This window comes from Schistocerca gregaria, chromosome 3 (assembly GCF_023897955.1).
Source record: "Schistocerca gregaria isolate iqSchGreg1 chromosome 3, iqSchGreg1.2, whole genome shotgun sequence".
Classification (NCBI taxonomy): Eukaryota; Metazoa; Arthropoda; class Insecta; order Orthoptera; family Acrididae; genus Schistocerca; species Schistocerca gregaria.
The window spans coordinates 382,162,639-382,183,181 of record NC_064922.1 but is presented as its reverse complement, the minus strand read 5'-3'; the positions used below and the strand labels follow the sequence as shown (position 1 = coordinate 382,183,181).

Below are 20,543 nucleotides of genomic sequence, written 5' to 3'. Positions count from 1 at the left end.
CTTTTTAAATTTTCTAACCTACCTGCCCGATTAAGGGATCTGACATTCCACGCTCCGATCCGTAGAACGCCAGTTTTCTTTCTCCTGGTAACGACATCCTCCTGAGTAGTCCCCGCCCGGAGATCCGAATGGGGGACTATTTTACCTCCGGAATATTTTACCCAAGAGGACGCCATCATCATTTAATCATACAGTAAAGCTGCATGTCCTCGGGAAAAATTACGGCTGTAGTTTCCCCTTGCTTTCAGCCGTTCGCAGTACCAGCACAGCAAGGCCGTTTTGGTTAATGTTGCAATGCCAGATCAGTCAATCATCCAGACTGTTGCCCCTGCAACTACTGAAAAGGCTGCTGCCGCTCTTCAGGGACCACACGTTTGTCTGGCCTCTCAACAGATACCCCTCCGTTGTGGTTGCACCTACGGTACGGCCATCTGTATCGCTGAGGCACGCAAGCCTCCCCACCAATTCTTGCAATACATAATACTAATCACACATTAGAACAGAGCTACATATAGTACCTTATTGTAAAAATCGATGATAAATGGAAATACACCCTAAGATTGCGAAGGAATTATCAGAGTGAGATGGAAATTGGTAGATGTGATGTACATGTGCAGACAAATAAATAATTGCTGTTTCAGAAAAATTGGATGATTTATTCAAGAGAAAGACCATCACAAACTGGGCAAGTCTATAACGGGTTGGTCCACCCTCAGGCACTTACGCAAGCAGTTATTTGGCTTGACTTTGATTGATAGAGTTGTTGGATGTACTCCTGAGGGATACTGTGCCAAATTGTATCCACTTGGCATGTTAGATAATCAAAATTCTGAACTAGTTGGAGAGTCCTACCCAAAATGCCCCAAAATTTTTCAACTGGGGAGAGATCTGATGAACTTGCTAGCCAAGGTAGGGTTTGGCAAGCATGGCAAGCAGTAAAAACTCTCGCCATGGTAGGGCTGGCATTATCATGCTGAAATTTAATCTCAGGATGGTTTGCCATGAACAGCAAGAAAATGGGGCATAGAATATTGCTGACGTACCACTTGTGCTGTAAGAGTGCTACACATGACAACAAAAGTGGTCCTGCTATGAAAAGAATGGCACCCCAGACCGTCACTCCTGGTTGGTATGGCGGCTGACAGTCGGGTTGGCATCCCAGTGCCATCTGGAGTGTCTCCAGACACACCTTCAATGGTCATCAGGACTCAGTTCAAAGTGAGACTCATTGCTGAAGACAATTCTACTCCTGTCACTAAGATTCCTGGCCGAAGACGTTTTGGGATGTTGGTGACCCAACATGCAAGTTGGACATAATTTGACACAAAATCCCTCAGGAAGAAATCCAACAACTCTACCAATCAATGCCAAGCCAAACAACTGCTCACAGAATAGCCACAGGTGGATCAAAACATAATTGACTTGCTCAATTTCTGAACCTCTTTCTCTTGAATAAATAATCCAATTTTTTTAAAAAAATTGTAATCATTTGTTTGTCTGTACGTGCACATCATATCTACTGATTGCCTTCCCATTTTGATAATTCCTTTGTGGTACTTCTTTTTTTAGTGCATGATGATTAAAACATAAGGCGACTAAACATCTAATTTTGGCTTGCTTTAGCGTTTAAACTATCTCTAGTTATGTTGATCTGCATCTAAAATTATTAGTATATTTTGCATGCATTTACCCCCTATTTTCTGATGGGCTGCTTTCCTAGGGTAATGCACCAATGGCCAATAAAATATTTAGAAAAATGGGCAGCCAGAGTATTACGTAAAGTCACGTGTAATGGCACATCTTGCAGAGGTGTCTTTTAGGACCTAGATGTTCATCTTCATGTGTCAGTATATTTACATTTTAATGACATTTATGGCAAATAATATTCCCCTTTGAGATGACTAATGACATATAGTTGTCTTTACAATAGTGGCTGCAATACTTAAATTTACTTTCCAATCCTAACTTTGCAGAAGCTCTTTTGATAACTTACCCAGCAAAACAAGAATATTGTGGAGAGGTTGGATGTTAAGGTAATAAATACTACACCAGGAGCAAAAGATTTCATTTCATCACTTGGTAAGGGCAAATTAAAAAAAAAAAAAAGAAGCAATTTTTTCCTAAAGTAGTGGCTATGCTGGCAATTGGGTTAATTAAAATCATATAACCATATGTGGAATAGAATTGGTGACCTTTATTAATAGCGAATTCAGACTAACATTAATAGCTTGGTTTGCATCAAAATCCATGAGGGGTCTGGTTTTTAGTTAGTTTAAAATGAGACAAGAAATTGGATAACATTTTAAAGTTTAATGCTTAGAATATGGGAACGGCAACTACTCATTTATAGTGGACGGATGCTTGGCACATACAAAAACATAACAAAAAACAGTTTTCAGAGTAGCTTTTTGAGTTCTTGTTCTTTATTTGGTAAAAGTGCACACATTCACACAGACAACCACATTTTAAAGATTAAGGTATACATCCCATTTGTATTTGCATTCTATGTTTCTCTCAGATAATTACAGATTGCATTATCCATTCAATAAAAAAATGCCAGCCTATTGTGAATTAGTTATAATTTTATCTACAAATGCCAGATCTGTTAAAAATATCAAATATATGTTCAGTATTATACCTACGTAGCCTTTTAAGAAGGTGAAGTTTGAGACATTGTATAGGAATGATGAGAAAGTGTTTTTGGGTGTAAGTAAATTTAATTTATTTCACCATAAATCTTATTATGCTAAAAAGCTTTCCCTTATTTCCAGTTGTGTTAGTGACATTACCTTGTCTTGGACTGTGTTTAAATGAGGAAGACTTTTGGCTTGGTGGGGGTGGGGGGCTCTGGCTGCAAGTGCCTCATAAGTCAGATTTATTCAGATAAATGGCAATTAATGAAATACATAGCATTGAAAGTTGTGTCTCAATAAATAAAAGTAATAATGCAAAAGTGCTGTTCAAAATACTTATTACAGCCCGTTTCATACTACCTCTCTCTCTCTCTCTCTCTCTCTCTCTCTCTCTCTCTCTCTCTCTCTCTCTCTCTTTAAAAAAAATTGTCATACTTTTCACACTTTCAGTGTCACAATTTTTCCTCTTTTCTAGTTTTATCTAAATATTTTTCTACATCTTTGGACCAATTCTGTTAACCAGAAGGTACAGCACTGCATCTACATGGTGAAGCCACGTGAATATCGCAGTGTCTTCTCTCTCTCTCTGTCAAGCGGGCAAGAACTCACCAGATATGACCTAACAGGTGTATTTGTCCCCTTTCATGTTGCTGAGGAAAATGGCAATTAACTACATCACAGTGCAGCATGAGACATACAGAACAGCATTGAGCCTGCTAACACAGCAAATTTCCTGGTTATGAACATCTGTGTACCTTTGAAAGCCATGCGTTTGGCTGTGTAGTTAGGCAAGATATTTCAGTTCATCTTTGGCAATTTCCACCAAACTTTGTGGCACATCATAGCCATGTGGACACCATACTGATTAGGCACACATTTGCGTTGCTCTACCAGGTGGCATACTTTCAGATTTCTGCATTATTCCAAAAATCTATTCCATAATTACAATGTATTGTTGACCTATTTTCGCATTTTTGCACATTGTTCTGTTGTCTGCTTTGTTGACTTCGTTGTTCTTCTTTTAATGTTTACTTGACATCCCAACTTGACTCCTCACTGTTTCCTTTACTGGTTAGACATTCTTGTAGTATCTTCCTCTCACAAGTAGAACACAATCAGTTTACAGGAATTTAAGGTGTAGGTCCCATGAATCATAACTGCAGCCTTCTGTAGTTTGAAGTTTGTCAAATGTTTACATGTGTAATATACTTTTACAGTGACATATAGCAGCTTGCTGATCATTTACATGATTTTTCTTTTATGTTAATTTTGAACTATACATTCTTTCACTTGGTTGTCTTCTTCATTGTCTTGGGCCTTTATACCACTTTGGCACAGGACAGGCATAGTCATTAACAGATTAGGCATGGCTGATTTAAGGGGTGGCTGGGTGCCCTTCCTGTCACCACCACGTTACCCCATGGGACGGAATATGTATACCCCAAGTGCATGCATGTAGTGTTATTCATTTAGATGTGAGCAGAAATTTTCTAAATATTTGTGTATTAGTGGATGTGGAAAACCATCTAGAAACCACATCCAACCACATCTAGCTGGGCAGTTCACTGCCATCAAGATTTGATAGAGTGCTAGCATACCTCCTCGTGCTGCAAGCGGTGCTTTAACATGCATGATCAAACTGGCATCTTTCTTTCATGTTGTGATGCTTTGCATGTATTGAAAACTTGTTTGGCTTGCAGCTTTAGACATCCTGCAGCAGCCTGAAAGTGTTCCTGTAGTGTTAAATTGAACTTTGTTCAATATCTCACAAGTGCTACAGGCAACTGAAATCTTCTGTTCAGATGTTTCAAACCAAGCTGCAGTGATTCCCTAAGTAGTTTCATTGTCAATTTCCATTTATGAATGCAGGCAGATACTAGGCATATATACCCATCACTCCAAGTTTTGTGACCCATGAATACTAAAAATCCTGCACATCTAAAATCACTTTTGTACTTTTAAAAATGCTGCAGTTAACAAATACTGCAATTAACAAATCTCAACTATTGTTCATAAATGTTTGTCACTAATTTTCTAGTGATCAGTTACAGTTAGAAACCATAAATGGTAGATTGCATTAAGATACATTGATATATACTACCTCCTTCCAGCTAAGTGATTCAAAAATCTGATAAATAAAAACCAGAGTTGCATGGTTGCCAGATCCAGACAAGTTGTTGTTAGACTGATACATCAATTGTCTTAAATGCAAAAAGGGGTGCCCAATGCTACAGCCAAAATTTTTGATCTCTTATCTAGTGATGTAATACGTCTGACAGACAAAAAAGAAAAAATTGGAAACAAACTGAAAAGGTTTCTTCTCGACAACTCCTATCCTGTAAGAGAATTTTAATTACTGTAATGTGTAAAAGGTGGTGGGTAGGAATTACTCTCATCTGACTTTTTTTAAGAAACTTGTAAATGATCAGCATGTAGCTATATTTTCAAAATAATTTGTGATGTGAATGTAAAATGAGCCATTCCACATAATTACAACTTATTGTGCAAATGATTCATGGAACATGATACTACCTTGCTCACTCCATTTCTAGCCAGAACTTTTCTCAAATTTATCTTTCTTACATGTTGCATTGGCCCTTGTTCAACTTTCCTCTGGAATGCGTTTCTGCTATACATATTGGATACCCCCAGATCTTTCTTTCTTTGTGAATAGCCATGTTCTGTAGTTTCTTGTACTTTGCTACATCCTTTTTCCTACCACCTTTTGTTCTTAGTGTCAACACTTTTAATTCCAAAAGATATGTTTTAGTGTAGCTCACTCCCTTGTGACCATTGTTCATATCAGGTATGTCACACAGTGGGTTCTTGAAATACAATTACAAATTTCAGATTCCATTTCCATTTTAAGACTGTGACTAAGTGGAATAATTAACAACATTCATTTATTTTCATATTAGAACAACATTCATGTATCTTCATAGTAGGAGAAAATAAAGTACTGTCTTTGTTTTAAATTTAGTTAGCAAAGTTCTGTCAGAATGTAAATAGTTTACAATTAAAGAAAACCACTCACTGAATAGTAAAAGCATTGATTCATTGACAGGCAGGATAAAAAAGATGAAAACTTTACTAGCTTTTTGGTGAATCCTTTAATGAGCCATAGTACATGTAGATATTCCAGCATGGAATCCTGCACACCTCTGCAGCTGCATTGTGCCTGTGGGTTGGTTTCTTTGAAAAGGATACAAATGATTCCCTTCCCCCATCCTTTAGTAATCAGAGATTATGCACTGTCTTTAATGACCTGCTGTCGATGGGATATTAAACTCTAATCTTCCTTCCTTCCTTCCACTGTCGTGTGAAATATGCCTTTTGGTAGATTGAGTTATCTAAGGACCATGCACCAGTTTCAATGCTTCCTTCTTTGTTATTCTTTCTTTTTCCTCCAGTAGTCTTTCATGTATTTTTTTTCTTGTGTGTGTGTGTGTGTGTGTGTGTGTGTGTGTGTGTGTGTGTGTGTGTGTGTGTTTTAGTAGTCTCCTTTACTCCTAAATTATTTTAATTATTTTTAGTTATTTCTAGATGTCAGAATTGTTTATAAATTGTTCCTATTTTAATTTTTTGTCAGAGTGAAAATTGTCTGAATTTTAATTGAAATAAGAGTAAAATAGTTACACATGACAACAGTTATTGTTTCTACATGACCAAGGGTTATCTTCTCTTCAAAAAATTTGTGATACAGGTGACAAGTGCCGTGATTGCATGACGCGCATTCCATATGCCACCCTCATTGCTACAATTATGTGCATTGTGGGAGTGGGTGTATTTTGTGGAACCATGTATCGTGGTGCGACACTCAGCATCTTGATGTTCAATGAAGTCTTCCATCTTCGTCTTGGCTGGTAAGAAACTTAATTTTTGATAATACATGTGTGTATCAAACTGGTAACTGGAACCTTAAAATGTGCAAGTATTTAACGTGCCATTTTTAAATCAAACTTTGCAGCTCTTTTTGCTTTCATTTAATATGAATGTGAAGAAGTTATTGCTACCATTTTTTATGTTTGTTTTTTGCTGTGCAAATATTATTATTTTTTTTTAATGTCGAGTAACTTCTTAATGTGTGCAGTATGTATGTTCTTAAATATTATTTTTGTGCATAGGTTAGAAGCAGTACAGATGGTTTTTGTCATAATTGGAGCCAGCATGGGTGCCCTTGGGCTTATGATTTTGTTCGTTGGCTGTTTGGCAACTGGGACGACACGACACAAAGTTTATCGTGCCTGGGGAGCACGTGTTGGGGGCCGAATCTCTTGTGCAGTGGTGAGTATGTTTGTCAGTTTCTTGTCTTTGTCATCAAAAGAAACAGTACTAACACAAAAAATATAACTCTGATACTCACTAGTGCAAGGAAAAGACACACTTCTTGCTTTCAATTTTTGTTTTTAAAGAAACATGAGAAAAGGCATGTGCAGAGAAAGCAAGTCTGTGAGAGAAGTGCCATCCATTAATATGAGTAATTATAGGACACTGGACATAAACTGCAGTGACATTACTATCATGTGACCGAGCGAGGTGGTACATTGGACTTGTTTTTGGGGGGATGAAGGTTCAAATCCCCTCCAGCCATCCAGATTTAGATTTTCCGTGGTTCCATAAGTTGCTCTACACAGATACTGGGTTGGTTCCTCTGAAAAGGATACAAATGTTTCCCTTCCCCATCCTTTAGTAATCGGAGATTATGCACTGTCTTTAATGACCCGCTGTCGATGCAATATTAATCTCTAATCTTCCTTCCTTCCACTGTCATGTGAAATATGCCTTTTGGTATTCTTCTGATTATTATTATTATTATTATTATTATTATTATTATTATTATTATTATTATTTCTTAGTTTGGGTCATCTAAGGACCATGCACCAGTTTCAATGCTTCCTTCTTTGTTATTCTTTCTTTTTTCTCCAGTAGTCTTTCATGTTTTTGTTTTTTTTTCTTTTTTTTTTTCCCCACCTCGGATTATTTTGACCCTATCTTCTTCCCCCTCTACTTGGATAAAAATTCTATGGTTTTTGGTTTCTGTAACATTTTCATCCAAAGATCTTGTTTCTTGAACTGCTAAAATTTGTATTTCATGCTTATCTAAGAGAATTTAAAGTTCTTTCTGTTTACCAATTTTTGGTAATGAGTTTACATTCAAGGTGCCTGCAAAGAATTTCCTTTTGAACTTGAGTTTGGAAGAATACCAAGGATGCTCCAACTCATCCTTAATGCAGATGTTGGGACTCCCCAGAACTTTGTCCTGATGTGTTGCATAAAGCAATGGTGGATTCCTCTTTAGACTTACCAGCTCGGGTAGTGCTTCTTTCTAGCGGCCTTTCCAGTCTGCAATTGAAATTGTACAATGTACATGGTAGGAAATAAATTGCAAGGTAAGATTGAATAGCTAGACCGAAATGATTATTTTTCAAAATTTTCTCCATTATGTTCTTCCACTCTCTCTGCTGTTGGGAGTTAGGGTTCCTCTTCTGCCCTTGAGACCATTGACTGGGCTTCATCTGTAGCCATAGGCAGGGGCCGTCACAGGGTGCTACCATCCGGAGCCAGATGGATGCAGTTTTTTTTATGAAGTATTACTCCTCCCCCTCCTCCTTCCTCATCACTTGCGAGATGAGGCCCCAGGCTTGGGACCGGCAGTGTGGAGTTATTATTATTATTATTATTATTATTACTATTATTACTATTATTACTATTTTAATATTGTGCATTGCTATTCAGTTCGAAAACCTTTAATAGTTTTAAGGTATGTATGTATGTATGGAATCTGTAGTTCTCTGTTGATTATAGAAAGGAAGTTGTAAAACATTGGGAGGCAGAGATTTCATTATATGTGCATATAGAGAACAAGCTTTTGCAATTAGCCATCTGAAGTGTGCCTGTTGGTATGCTTGCACTTTCATTTTTTAAAGATTTTAATATTGCTCTTACATGATAATTTGTATGTAGCTATGCAGTTTCAAAAACTTTCAATAGTGTGGAGGGTAGGTATGGAATCTGTAGCTCTCTATTGGTATAGAAAGAAGCTTGTATATTATTGAGACACAGAGAGTTCACTATATGTGCATGCAGATAACAAGCTTCTTTAATTTGCTATGTTGAATGCTTATTCTTATATGCTTCTGTGAAGGCTCTAATTGTCCTATAGAGGAAGTTACCTGTATGAGTAGATTTTATTCTTGTCACCAACATTCTGTTATTTTATGAAAAAGTTGGGTATTTAGATGTCCAGTACATGATTTCACCTTGAGAATAATTAAATATTTTTGACAGTTTTTGTGTAACAGAAATAATTGTAGTAAAATTAACAACCATTTGAAGTATCACATTGCAAATCCAAGTAAAGTTTCGTGAAGTAACTTCAAAATACAACAACACTGTAAGTAGCAATCTGTTCTTTTACATTCTTTGTGGCTGTTTCAGTTCATGAGTATCACCTACATCCTGCAGCTTGCCTGGGTGCTGATGTTGTGTTTCCTTGTGATAGTAACACTTATTTATACAATATTTTGGGCACTTTGCTCCAGCTCTCGGGTGCAGTTAAATCATCAGTGTATTGATTTCAAGCAATTCGGTAAGTTTTTAACAATATCCAAAAGTAAAAAAAAAAATGCTTGTTTTGCTTATCCTTTGAGCAGGCATGTTATCGTTTTTAATAATGTTCTGCACAGGCCTTGGTTTGAGAGATTTTGTTATTTATTTGTCTATTTATGTTTTGAGCTTAGTAACATATTTTTCAATACACCAAATTGGGGTTTCTGATTTAGCTTCTTAAAGTTTGATTATGGCAATATATTTACTTGAAGTATTGAAACTGGACACTATTGTTCTGTCCACTCTCTTTGTTATCGCTACTTTTATTGGGTGGGTATAATAGTGGAAGACGTAGTTACATGACTGCTGCTTTGTATCTGGCTGAATTTGGTACAGTCCCAATTAATTACCAGTTCCAATGTTTAATATTAATTTTTAGATGAACTGAAATCTGTCAGACTTTGTTGAAAGAAGCTACATGCTGTGTCCTTAGTTATCGGCTAGACAGTGTCCTGTCTTTCATAGTCATGCAGTAGTATGCTGCTTGTTTCTTGGACAGATTCGGTGATGAAAAAATACAAATATGATAAATTAAATTTATGGATGTGGGGGCAGCCAAGTACACTGACAGGAAAAAAGCAATCAGAAAGATAATATTGATTCAAATTTAGCACCTATCAAACAAGAGTGGTGCTAATAGTGCCACTATGAGAATGCAAATCAGGTTTGCTTTAAATACATGCTGTAACTTTCATGAGCATTGGTTACCTTTAAGATAAGACATGGCGAGTTGACATTTATCAAGAATGTCATAAAGGCAGCAAGGACACCATTATCAACACCTCACTGAGCTAGAAAGAGATCATGTAATTGGGCTAAGAGAGGCTGAATGTTCTCTCTGCAATATTGCAGAAAGACTTGGCAGTAATGTAGCCACTTTGCCTGGTTGCTGGCAGCTGTGGTCACAAGAATGTACGGCCACACTGCCAGGAGGGAAGACCATTGTATTCGGCATACGGCTCTGGCACATCCTAATGCATCTGCAGCAGCAGTTTGAGCATTGGTTGGCATCACAGTGATGCAACAGACTGTTACAAATTAGTTACTTCAAGAACAGACAGCTTCGAGCCAGATGCCTTGTAGCACGTATTCCACTGACCCCAAACCACTGCCATTTCCAACTTCAGTGGTATGTTCTGATGAAAGCTGATTTTGCTCCGGCACCAGTAGTGACCATGTGTTGATAAGGATAATGCCTGCAACCAACCTGTCTGCATGCTAGACAGTCTGAGTCCTACACCTGAAGTTATGGTTTGGATGTGATTTTGTACCACAGCAGGAGCACTCTTGTGGTTGTACCACCCACCTTGACTACAAGTTATGGTTTGGATGTGATTTTGTACCACAGCAGGAGCACTCTTGTGGTTGTACCACACACCTTGACTACAAATTTATACGTCAGCCTGGTGATTCGACCTATTGTGCAGCCATTTTTGGACAGTATTCCAGGTGGGTTTTCCAACAGGATAATGATTTCACAAGCCACTATTATAACCCAACATGCTCTATACAGTGTTGACGTGTTGCCTTGGCCTCCTCCATCATCATACCTGACTCCAATCGAGCACTTATGGGACATCATCAGATGACAATTACAGTGTCATCTGTAAACAGGATTAACCATCCTTGTATTGCCTGACCAAGAGCAACAGATGTGGGAGTCCATCCTACAAACTCACATTCAGTACCTGTAGAACACAATGCATGCACGTTTTCATGCCTGCATCTAACATCCTGGCGGTTACAACAGTTATTAATGAATTAGCATTTCACATTTGCATAGTTGCTTATTTTGTGCTTACATTAATCTGTGATCTTGCAATGCTAATCACTGAAATATGTTACCTAGACAAATGTATTTCTGAAATTTGATAACTCTATATTAATTATTTTTTGGTGTTGTGATTTTTTTTTCTGACAGTGTATGCGGTGGTGGGTGGTACATGACAGTGCTATTTGCCTGCAAAAGAAGTGGCACAACTTCTGAGAGAACGAGCGAGCTTGCTTCATATAGCTGAGAGAAAAAAGAAAAAGAAAAAAAAAAACTATTCAGAAAATGTTTGAATGAAGTAAACAAAAAAATTGAATTTCATGATGTACAGAGCTGGTTCTAAAACTCCATTGATTATTAAAATATAGTCCCAGTCTTCACACAGGATAGCCGTGTGACTTCTTGCAATTGTCACTGATTCATAGATGATGTCCATGCCCACTGTTGCATTATTGCTGAATTCAGAGGATCCTATGCTGTCCTCAAAATTTAAACTTGCACGAACTTACAGCCAACAGTTCTACATCATAAATATTTCTGCGCAGAGACTAGTCCTGCACATAGTAATAATTTGATGGACAGGTTGGGCAGCAATCTGCAGTTGTTTGGTAATGATGGTGTTGTGTACAGTAAGGTGACGCAGTTGAATGACTTCAAGAAGATACAAGACAACATAGACAAAATTTCTAGTTGGTATCATCAATGACAGCTAGCTCTAAATGTGGAAAAATGTAAGTTAGTTAGGTTGTGTAGGAAGAACAAACCAGTAATGTCCAGCTACAATATTACTAGTGTCCTGCTAGGAAAGAGTGGTTCACCTGTAAAGGAGACCATGTATAAGACGCTGGTGCAACCTATTCTTGAGAATTGCTCGATTGTTAGGGATCTGTACCAAGTTGAATCGAAGAAAGGCTGCTAGATTTGTTACTGGTAGGTTCGAACTGCATGTAAGTGTTAATAGATGCTTTGGGAACTCAAATAGAAATCCTTGGAGGGAAGGCGATTTTCTTTTCAAGAAACACTATTGAGAAAAATTAGAGAACCAGCATTTGAAGCTGACTGCCGAATGATTCTGTTGCCTCCAACATACAATTCTTGGATGTCTAATTATTTTCCCTTTCTCTCTTTTGACTAGATAATTAACTATGTAAAGCTCGAGTTAGTCGGAGATTTTTGGTGCAGTTTGCCTGTGTAACATTTAGAATTGTCCAAGAGACACACGAAGATAACCGAAGAAAAGGTGTTCACTAGACCACAGTTCCATTCAAAGTAAATGAAATTCACAATAGTCATCTCGTTTGCCGTTAAAATGTTATAACAACTTCTTCCATTTCCTCAGAGTGTGCAAATAAAAGCTACAGTTGGTCACCATCAGAACAATTACTCATGTATACTACAAAGCAGCTGACTCACTAGCATTTATCTTCATTCAACAACAGGTTCAATGTGCTCTGTTCATTCTATATTTGAAAATGAAAAACTGCTCCGACCAACAGTGCATTCTGCCTGCGTGAGCAGATGCCCATCTGACCGAGACTTAAGAATACACTGAATTCACATGGAAGGGGCAGCAGGCCCTTGGACCAATGAACACACTCAAGAGAATTTTGTAGCTCTGACTCAGCAAGTGCACTTTATAAAGAATCACACAGTCCAATCCAATTTGAAAACAAGCAAGGAAAATGATGCACGGATATGCATTCATTTCAACACAAATAAAATGCATATAAACACCCCTGGGGGCTCAAAACTCAGCGAGTACATGCATATGTACACAGGTATTTTGAACGCTATATTCCCAATTAATTGACAAAACAGTTCTGAACTAATGTGTTGTCACTGCTGCTGGCCACTATTAGTTGATAGCTCGGTAAATCTCTGAAATTACTATCCTTTTCCCAGTGACAGAAAGCTAGGTTGTAACCAGTTGCTGACCATTTCCATATGTTACTCATGTCCCACTGTGATATCTGCTATTTGTGTCTTTCTCTCTGACCTCGGTTGTCTTTTTCTCAGTTAGTCATTTGAGTCTCTTAGGGAATGAGCTGACCAAGTGGTAAGAGAAGCAAATAATTGCCCAACATTCATGTTGACAATCCCACATTTGGCTTGCAAGTGCAGATCAGATCTGTTCTCTCCTGGAAATGGAACATCATTTGGTCGGCTAGTGCCCCCTTGCATAAACTCTGCACTGACCTGATTATTTCTCTCATCTTATTTTATTATCGTCTGTTCAACTGATGTCCATTCCATTTTAAGCTGACTCGCTTTTACCATTATGCAACTCCTGGCTAGAAAGCATTTTATACTCTGTAACTTCTTCGTCTGAATTGAGTTGGTGTGGGGTCAGATACGAGTGGAGTTTATATTGCCATGGATGACCTCTGGGAATTTGCTAGTCTCCTCTGACCTATGTACCAGCCTGACCCATATATTTTTATTTGCCCTTAAATCATTTCTCAGTTCTGGCATAAATATTAGTTTCAGAACCTAATTTTACTGCTTCTACATGTTTTCATAATTGGATCAAATTTCTTTTGGATGAGACACCTCTTGACAGGGAGACTGAAGACCTCTCCATTTAGTCACCGACCAACCAATCATCATGCATTTGAATTTGTAGCCTGTTTGTTACTTTTTGCATAATTTAAAATAATGAAGTGTGCATGAAATCTGTCACCCACAAAACTTGCAAAATTTTTCAAAATTGAGATTAGTAAAACTGCTGAAAATATTAATTCTGTGTTTTTATTGATGTGATCTACGACTTAAAAATTTTCATTGTAGTTAACCATGTACTTTATATCTAATTGCCTACGCATTATGTTAAAAAAATTGTCATACACTTACTTTTAAATACTGAGAAATTTGCACCAAAAGTTACATAACTTTATTTTAATTTATGTAAGGTAAGTTAGATTAAAACATCAAATAACAGTACTCTTAATGCAGAACATACAATGTGAAGCATTTCAGTTTGTGTGTAATACAGTTTCTGTTGTTTGCAGACTTTCTCTTTCCTCCAAAGACGCCCCCTGCAGACATGGAAGTGTGTGAAGATGAACTGAAACTGTTCTGCAAAGACTATGTGGAACGTGCAGAAGTTATGTTTATTCTTGCGTCTGTCTCATGTTTGTTGGTGATCCTCAGTCTTGTGAGTAAAATTACACAGTTCACTAATATTATTAAAATATCTTTTGTATATGGGGAATACATCCTGATTGAAATATTTCTACTTAACAAGCAGCAGGAAATAGAATCACTGGTGTTCAGAACCAGAATTTCCTTCTGACAAAAGAGAAATAAATGTACACAGAAATGAGATAGCACAGGAATTAATTTGGAGTGTCATTCAAGATCAAGTCGGAGACTGTAGAGTAATATGAGAATAAAATAGGAAATTAAGTCAAACAATAGAAAATCCAGGATGGAATGTAACATTATTATGAGAAGTGAAGTTGCCACTCACCATACAGCAGAGATGCTGAGTCGCGAGATGCTGAGGTGCGACTGAGTATCTCTGCTATATGGTGAGTAGAGACTTTCATTCTCATAGTATAGATAGGAAATTAACGCATTCTTACAATCTACATCTGCATCTATACTCTGCAAACCACCATTTCATTCACATATGGGGCGTGGGAAGAATGATCATTTGAATGCCTCTGTTCATGCAGTAATTATTCGAATTTTATCCTCACAATCCCCCTGTGAATATATTCCTAGAGTCATTGTTTAAAGCAAGTTCTTGAAACTTGGTTAACAGACTTTCTTGGTATAGTTTACGTCTGTCTTCAAGAATCTTCCAGTTCAGTTCCTGCAGTATCTCTGTGACACATTCCCATGGATCAAACAAACCCATGATCAATGATTCTGTCCTTCTCTGTATACGTTCAATATCCCCTATTAGTGCCATTTGGTATGGGTCCCACACACTTGAGCAATATCCTAGGATGGGCCGCACAAGCGATTTGTAAGCAGTCTCCTTTGTAGACTGATTGCACTTCCCAGTGTTCTACCAATAAACTGAACTCTACTGTCTGCTTTACCCATGATTGAATGTGTGAGATTATTCCATTTCATATCACAACAAACCACTTTGAAATCTTATCAATACCGAATATTTATGCTGCTTCTTTCAGATAGTACTTCATTATAGATAACTGCATCATATTGTGTGCCAGTTCATTAATATACAACTTGAACAGCAAGGGTCCCAACAAACTTCCCTGGGGTACACCTAAAGTCACTTCTACATTTGACAATGACGCTCCATCCAAGATAACATGCTGTGTCCTCCCTACCAGAAAGTCCTCAATAGTCACAAATTTCATTTGTACCTCACATAATCACACTTTTGACAATAATTATTGTGGTACTGAGCCAAATACTTTTCTGAAATGAAGAAATACTGCATGTACCTAACTGCCTTGATCCAAAGCTTTCAGTATGTATTGTGAGAAAAGTGCAAGTTTGGTTTTACGTGATCAGCATTTTCGGAAACCATGCTGATTGACATGGAGGAGGTTATTCTGTTCAAGATACCTCATTATGCTTGAGCACAGAATATGTGACACTTTTGAGTAAAATTGTATTTTATAGAATTTCCATGAAAATAGATTTGCTGTTCATAGATGGACTCCCTGTTTTTAAGGTGGAAGCACAAGCATTCTGTTTTACTGGATCTGAGTTGCCACAAGATTGAAATATCATCTGTCAGCATCCTTTTAGTTTACTGTATGGACATTCTCTGAATACCAATAGTTAGGTCATCTCCGTAAGTGAATTTTCTGCTGGCAGTATTAGGAATATCTGCAATATAAAAGTTGAAAAAACTGGTAGAAGTACAGAGCCCTTCCTTCACATAGCATATTAATAGAGTTCTACAGTGAATCACTTTTAGGGACATCTCTCTCAATATGGCATCATAAACTGCAGTTGATCGACAGCTACTGCTTTTATTTTTTAGCCATCTTGAAACCATGCTTTAATAAAAGTTGAGTGTTAGGATTTTATCTGTACTACTGTCAAAAACATTATGCTCAGATGGAAGGTGTTCCGTAATTTTGATACCACCTGTTGTGTCTCATTGTCATCAGGAAATATGGGTATCTCTCACCCAGAGGTGCTTCTCAACCTTTCCCAAACTCTCCCCTCTAATGCTTTTATGTGATTTGTAGCTTACAATTTTAAACGTTCTAGATTTTAATGAAAATTATTTTGTTTTCTGCCAGGGGGCAGACTGGTGTTACTCTTGTCCATAAACTGCACCTGTCCATTACCATTGTAGTATAATGGGGTAGTATAATGGATGTGGAGTTAGAAGCTGTAGAACAGCACTGTCAGTTTGATGCTGCGATGCAGTTAGTGTGACATTTTTCATACAAAAAATCAAAAGACTGTGTCAGTTGCCACCCCAAGAAAGAAAAAAGAGGCCCTTAGGAGAAACATTTAAATTTGCCAAAAAATGATTTAGAAAGAGTCCAGTTTTCACCTTAATTAGGCAAAAAATGGATCACAACAGAGAAATAGATTGTAACTGCAATTTATCTCAAGATTTGATAAATCCTCCTCAGGTTAAAAATCTCTGTGTAAGTTTGAGTGCAACAGAACAGCAAAGAAACTTCATCATGATGTAGGTGGAATTGACTCGTAGATAACGCACACAACACAATAATTAAATACAAAAAACAAGTATCAAAATTAATCGTCATTGACAAAAGAGGAACATGAAAGGGTAAGAAATGCATCAACCTTAATTCTTGGTCTTCTATTTCGTGCTGTTTGTCTTGTACGATATTTCTGCTGCAATCTCAGTAGCTATGTGATTGATAAGAAAATAAACTGTGATAATTTACACTACTGGCCATTAAAATTGCTACACCACGAAGATGACGTGCTACAGATGCAAAATTTAACTAACAGGAAGAAGATGCTGTGATGTGCAAATGATTAGCTTTTCAGAGCATTCACACAAGGTTGGCACTGGTGACGACAGCTACAACATGCTGACATGAGGAAAGTTTCCAACCAATTTCTCATACACAAAGAATTGACCGGCGTTGCCTGGTGAAACGTTGTTCTGATGCCTCGTGTAAGGAGGAGAAATGCGTACCATCACGTTTCCGACTTTGATAAAGGTCAGATTGTAGCCTATCGCGATTGCGGTTTATCGTATCGTGACATTGGTGCTCACGTTGGTAGAGATCCAATGACTGTTAGTAGAGTATGGAATCGGTGGGTTCAGGAGGGTAATACGGAACGCCGTGCTGCATCCCAACGGCTTCGTGTCACTAGCAGCCGAGATGACAGGCATCTTATCCGCATGGCTGTAACAGATCGTGCAGCCAAGTCTCAATCCCTGAGTCAACAGATGGGGACGTTTGCAAGACAACAACCATGTGCACGAAAAGTTCGACAACATTTGCAGCAGCATAGACTATCAGCTCAGAGACCATGGCTGCGGTTACCCTTGATGCTGCATCACAGGCAGGAGCGCCTGCGATGGTGTACTTAATGATGAACCTGGGTGCAAAAATTGCAAAACGTAATTTTTTTAGGTGAATTCAGGTTCTGTTTACAGCATCATGATGGTCGCATCCGTGTTTGGCGACATCGCGATGAACGCACATTGGAAGCGTGTATTCATCATCACCATACTGGCATATCTCCCGGCATAATGGTATGGGGTGTCATTGGTTACCCGTCTTGGTCACCTCTTGTTCGCATTGATGGTGCTTTGAACAGTGGGTGTTAAATTTCAGATGTGGCTGTAACCTTCATTCGATCCCTGTGAAACCCTACATTTCAGCAGGATAATGCATGACTGCATGTTGCAGGTCCTGCCTTTCTGGATACAGAAAATATTCGACTGGTGCCCTGGCCAGCACATTCTCCAGATCTCTCACCAATTGAAAATGTCTGGTCAATGGTGGCTGAGCAGTTTTCTCATCACAATACGCCAGTCTCTACTCTTGATGAACTGTGGTATTGTGGTGAAGCGGCTGTACCTGTACAAGCCATCCCTGTTTGACTCAATGCCCAGGCGTATCAAAGCCATTATTACAGCCAGAGGTGGTTGTTCTGGGTACTGATTTCTCAGGATCTATGCACCCAAATTGTGTGAAAATGTAATCACATGTCAGTTCTAGTATAATACATCTGTCCAATGAATACCCGTTTATCGTCTGCATTTCTTCTTGGTGTAGCAGTTTTAATGGCCAGTAGTGTATTAATTTCATTGTGATCACATTTAAATTTGAATTACAGAAATCTATTTATTTTTCAGATTCATTATTTAATGTGCCTTTCTGCAAATTATGCACACATTCGAGATCATGAGAAATTCCAGGAACTTCAGGAACTTCAATATCTGCAGGACCCTGAAATGTCTGTTGCTGGATCAAAAGACCGATTCTAAGCTGCCAGAGTGCAATTGAGCTGGGATAACGTCTGACATTTGCGTTTATAAAATGTTTAGTGTACTGTGGTGGTTTGTCAAAAGTTTGCCTGTATGCAGACGGCAGGAAAGGGGACCATGTGTACCTGTTGTGGAGAATTATTATAATGGTTATTATTATTATTATTATTATTATTATTATTATTATTATTGATCAACTGTGTTCCATTTTATGTTTCACACTGATTAGAATTATCTTCCCAAACTTCCCAGTAGCTACAGTTCTAACCGCAGGCCAATTCTGCAAGAGGAATGCCAACTATTTGTAACCTGAAGGTAGTTGTCATCTAATTGATTAAGAGTTGTAATTATTTACACAGTTTCAAAGTACTTGCAAAATTAGTTTGAGATTAATGAAAATGTTTCAGATTTCAGTGTGAAAAGTGTTAAATTGTCGTTTGAGAAGTGCTTGCACAAATGTGATTTCCAGTATTACTGTGTCTCTACAGAATCCTGTGTCATATCAGTTGAGCAGGAAAAGTCTTAGAGAGTTCACCCCCCCCCCCCCCCCCCCCCTCCCTCAATAAAATTTCTCTTCTGGTTCACTTCACATTGCTTCAGTATTTTAGGTAAAGTAATATAAATTTATTGTGCAAGAAAAATAAGTAGTGTAATGGTAACTCTTTTAAAAAAGACTGCCTAAAAAGCTATCATTTTGTGACATAACTGAGTATTTCAGTGTTGTTTTGAATGTAATGTTCTAAACTGATTAGTAGAATATCATTGTTCAGACTGCTGATTGCAGTTAGTCTCACAAAGGTTGATTGATGAGACTATCAAGTAATAAGTTAAATTGTCTTCATTTTTGTGTATTTATTTTTTATTAATGAAAAAGAAAGGAAAGCAATTGTCAGTTTGGCAGAAATTTGCTGAAAATGAGAGATGAAATGACTGCTGCCTAATGTAATTAGAAAAAGGAAATTGTTTAGGAGTGGCAGTCATTAAAGTACCCATGTCATTGTCATATAGTTATCATATATTTTGTTTAATGTGTGAACTACAATTTGTATGAGAAGAAGGAAATGAAACCATTAAACAATGGAAAATCCAGGATTATTTAGCTTAACAAAAGGAGCTGAGAGCAACAGTTGGAACATTGTATATGTTGTCCATGGTTTATTGAACTTCAAACCTCAGGGAAAAGTTATTCATGTTTGAAAGTTTTATGACATAAGGAAAAGTTTTGGGATTAATAGTTTTTTATCATTAACGTATACAAACAATCAAAGCATTAAAATTTAAAGTCATGTTAGAGGAAATAGTTGTGGATCAAAACAGCAAGACAAAGAGTGAGGTCTGCAAAAAATTGATTGATTTGTAAAAAGAATATTTTTTAGGAAGAATGTCAGCTGTCACTGTTTACAAGATAGCATTATTGTTAAACACTTTTAAATGTGATATGACAACTTAATATTATTTTTATCAAAAAGTATATAGTGTATGTTTTACCCAGATATATATTTCAACAGGTAATGTGGGAGGGAAATTGTTACTTTTATTGTGTATCCCCATATTGGATTCATTGTGGATATTTGCAGGGATAAATGGGAATGAAAGTGAAAGGTTCAGCTATTTTCTCCATTCGATAGTTTTAGTAGCGGGTGAAAAGACACTGGTAAAACAAAACAAAAATATTGTTATATTTTTCATGTGTGTTGTATTTATAAGTCTATAATGTTTCATATTAGGTACTTTGTTTCTACTGTATGTTGTTGTATTTAGCACATTATAAGATCTGGGGGGTGTGTGTGTGTGTGTGTGTGTGTGTGTGTGTGTGTGTGTGTGTGTGTGTGTGTGTGTGTGTGTAGGAGGGGGGAGGGTTATATTTTTTTTGTGAGTGAAGCACAATTTCACTAACTCAGTATATGAAATATAGCTTTTTTAATCCGTCCAGTTTCAGACAGCTTTTGACAATTGTAATTTTAATTTACCTATTTTGTTAATTTGTGTTGTGCATTTATGACATACATTGCCTGACTAGATGACAAGAATCATACTGTATCAGTATGTTTGTTTATTATTTTACTATCCTTAAAAAAACTTCACCTATCAAAAAAGGTTTAATTTGTGA

At 37.4% G+C, this 20,543-nt stretch overlaps 1 protein-coding gene across 3 annotated transcripts in view; it reads left to right on the top strand.

Moving 5' to 3' along the window:
• The window catches only part of LOC126355016 (neuronal membrane glycoprotein M6-a), a 36,716-nt gene that overhangs the window by 15,194 nt on the left and 979 nt on the right, over positions 1–20,543 (top strand). For 2 of the 3 annotated variants that reach the window (XR_007565429.1, XR_007565428.1), the window contains 5 exons: positions 6,337–6,496; positions 6,758–6,917; positions 9,072–9,222; positions 14,022–14,167; positions 18,302–18,582. Coding sequence is in view for 1 of the 3 variants with exons in the window: in XM_050005157.1 (XP_049861114.1) it covers positions 6,337–6,496; positions 6,758–6,917; positions 9,072–9,222; positions 14,022–14,167; positions 18,302–18,433 (749 nt within the window). In the remaining 2 variants the exon portion in view is untranslated. Of the gene's footprint in view, positions 1–6,336; positions 6,497–6,757; positions 6,918–9,071; positions 9,223–14,021; positions 14,168–18,301; positions 20,515–20,543 lie in introns of those variants that run through there. The other variant, XM_050005157.1, reaches the window with a different exon arrangement.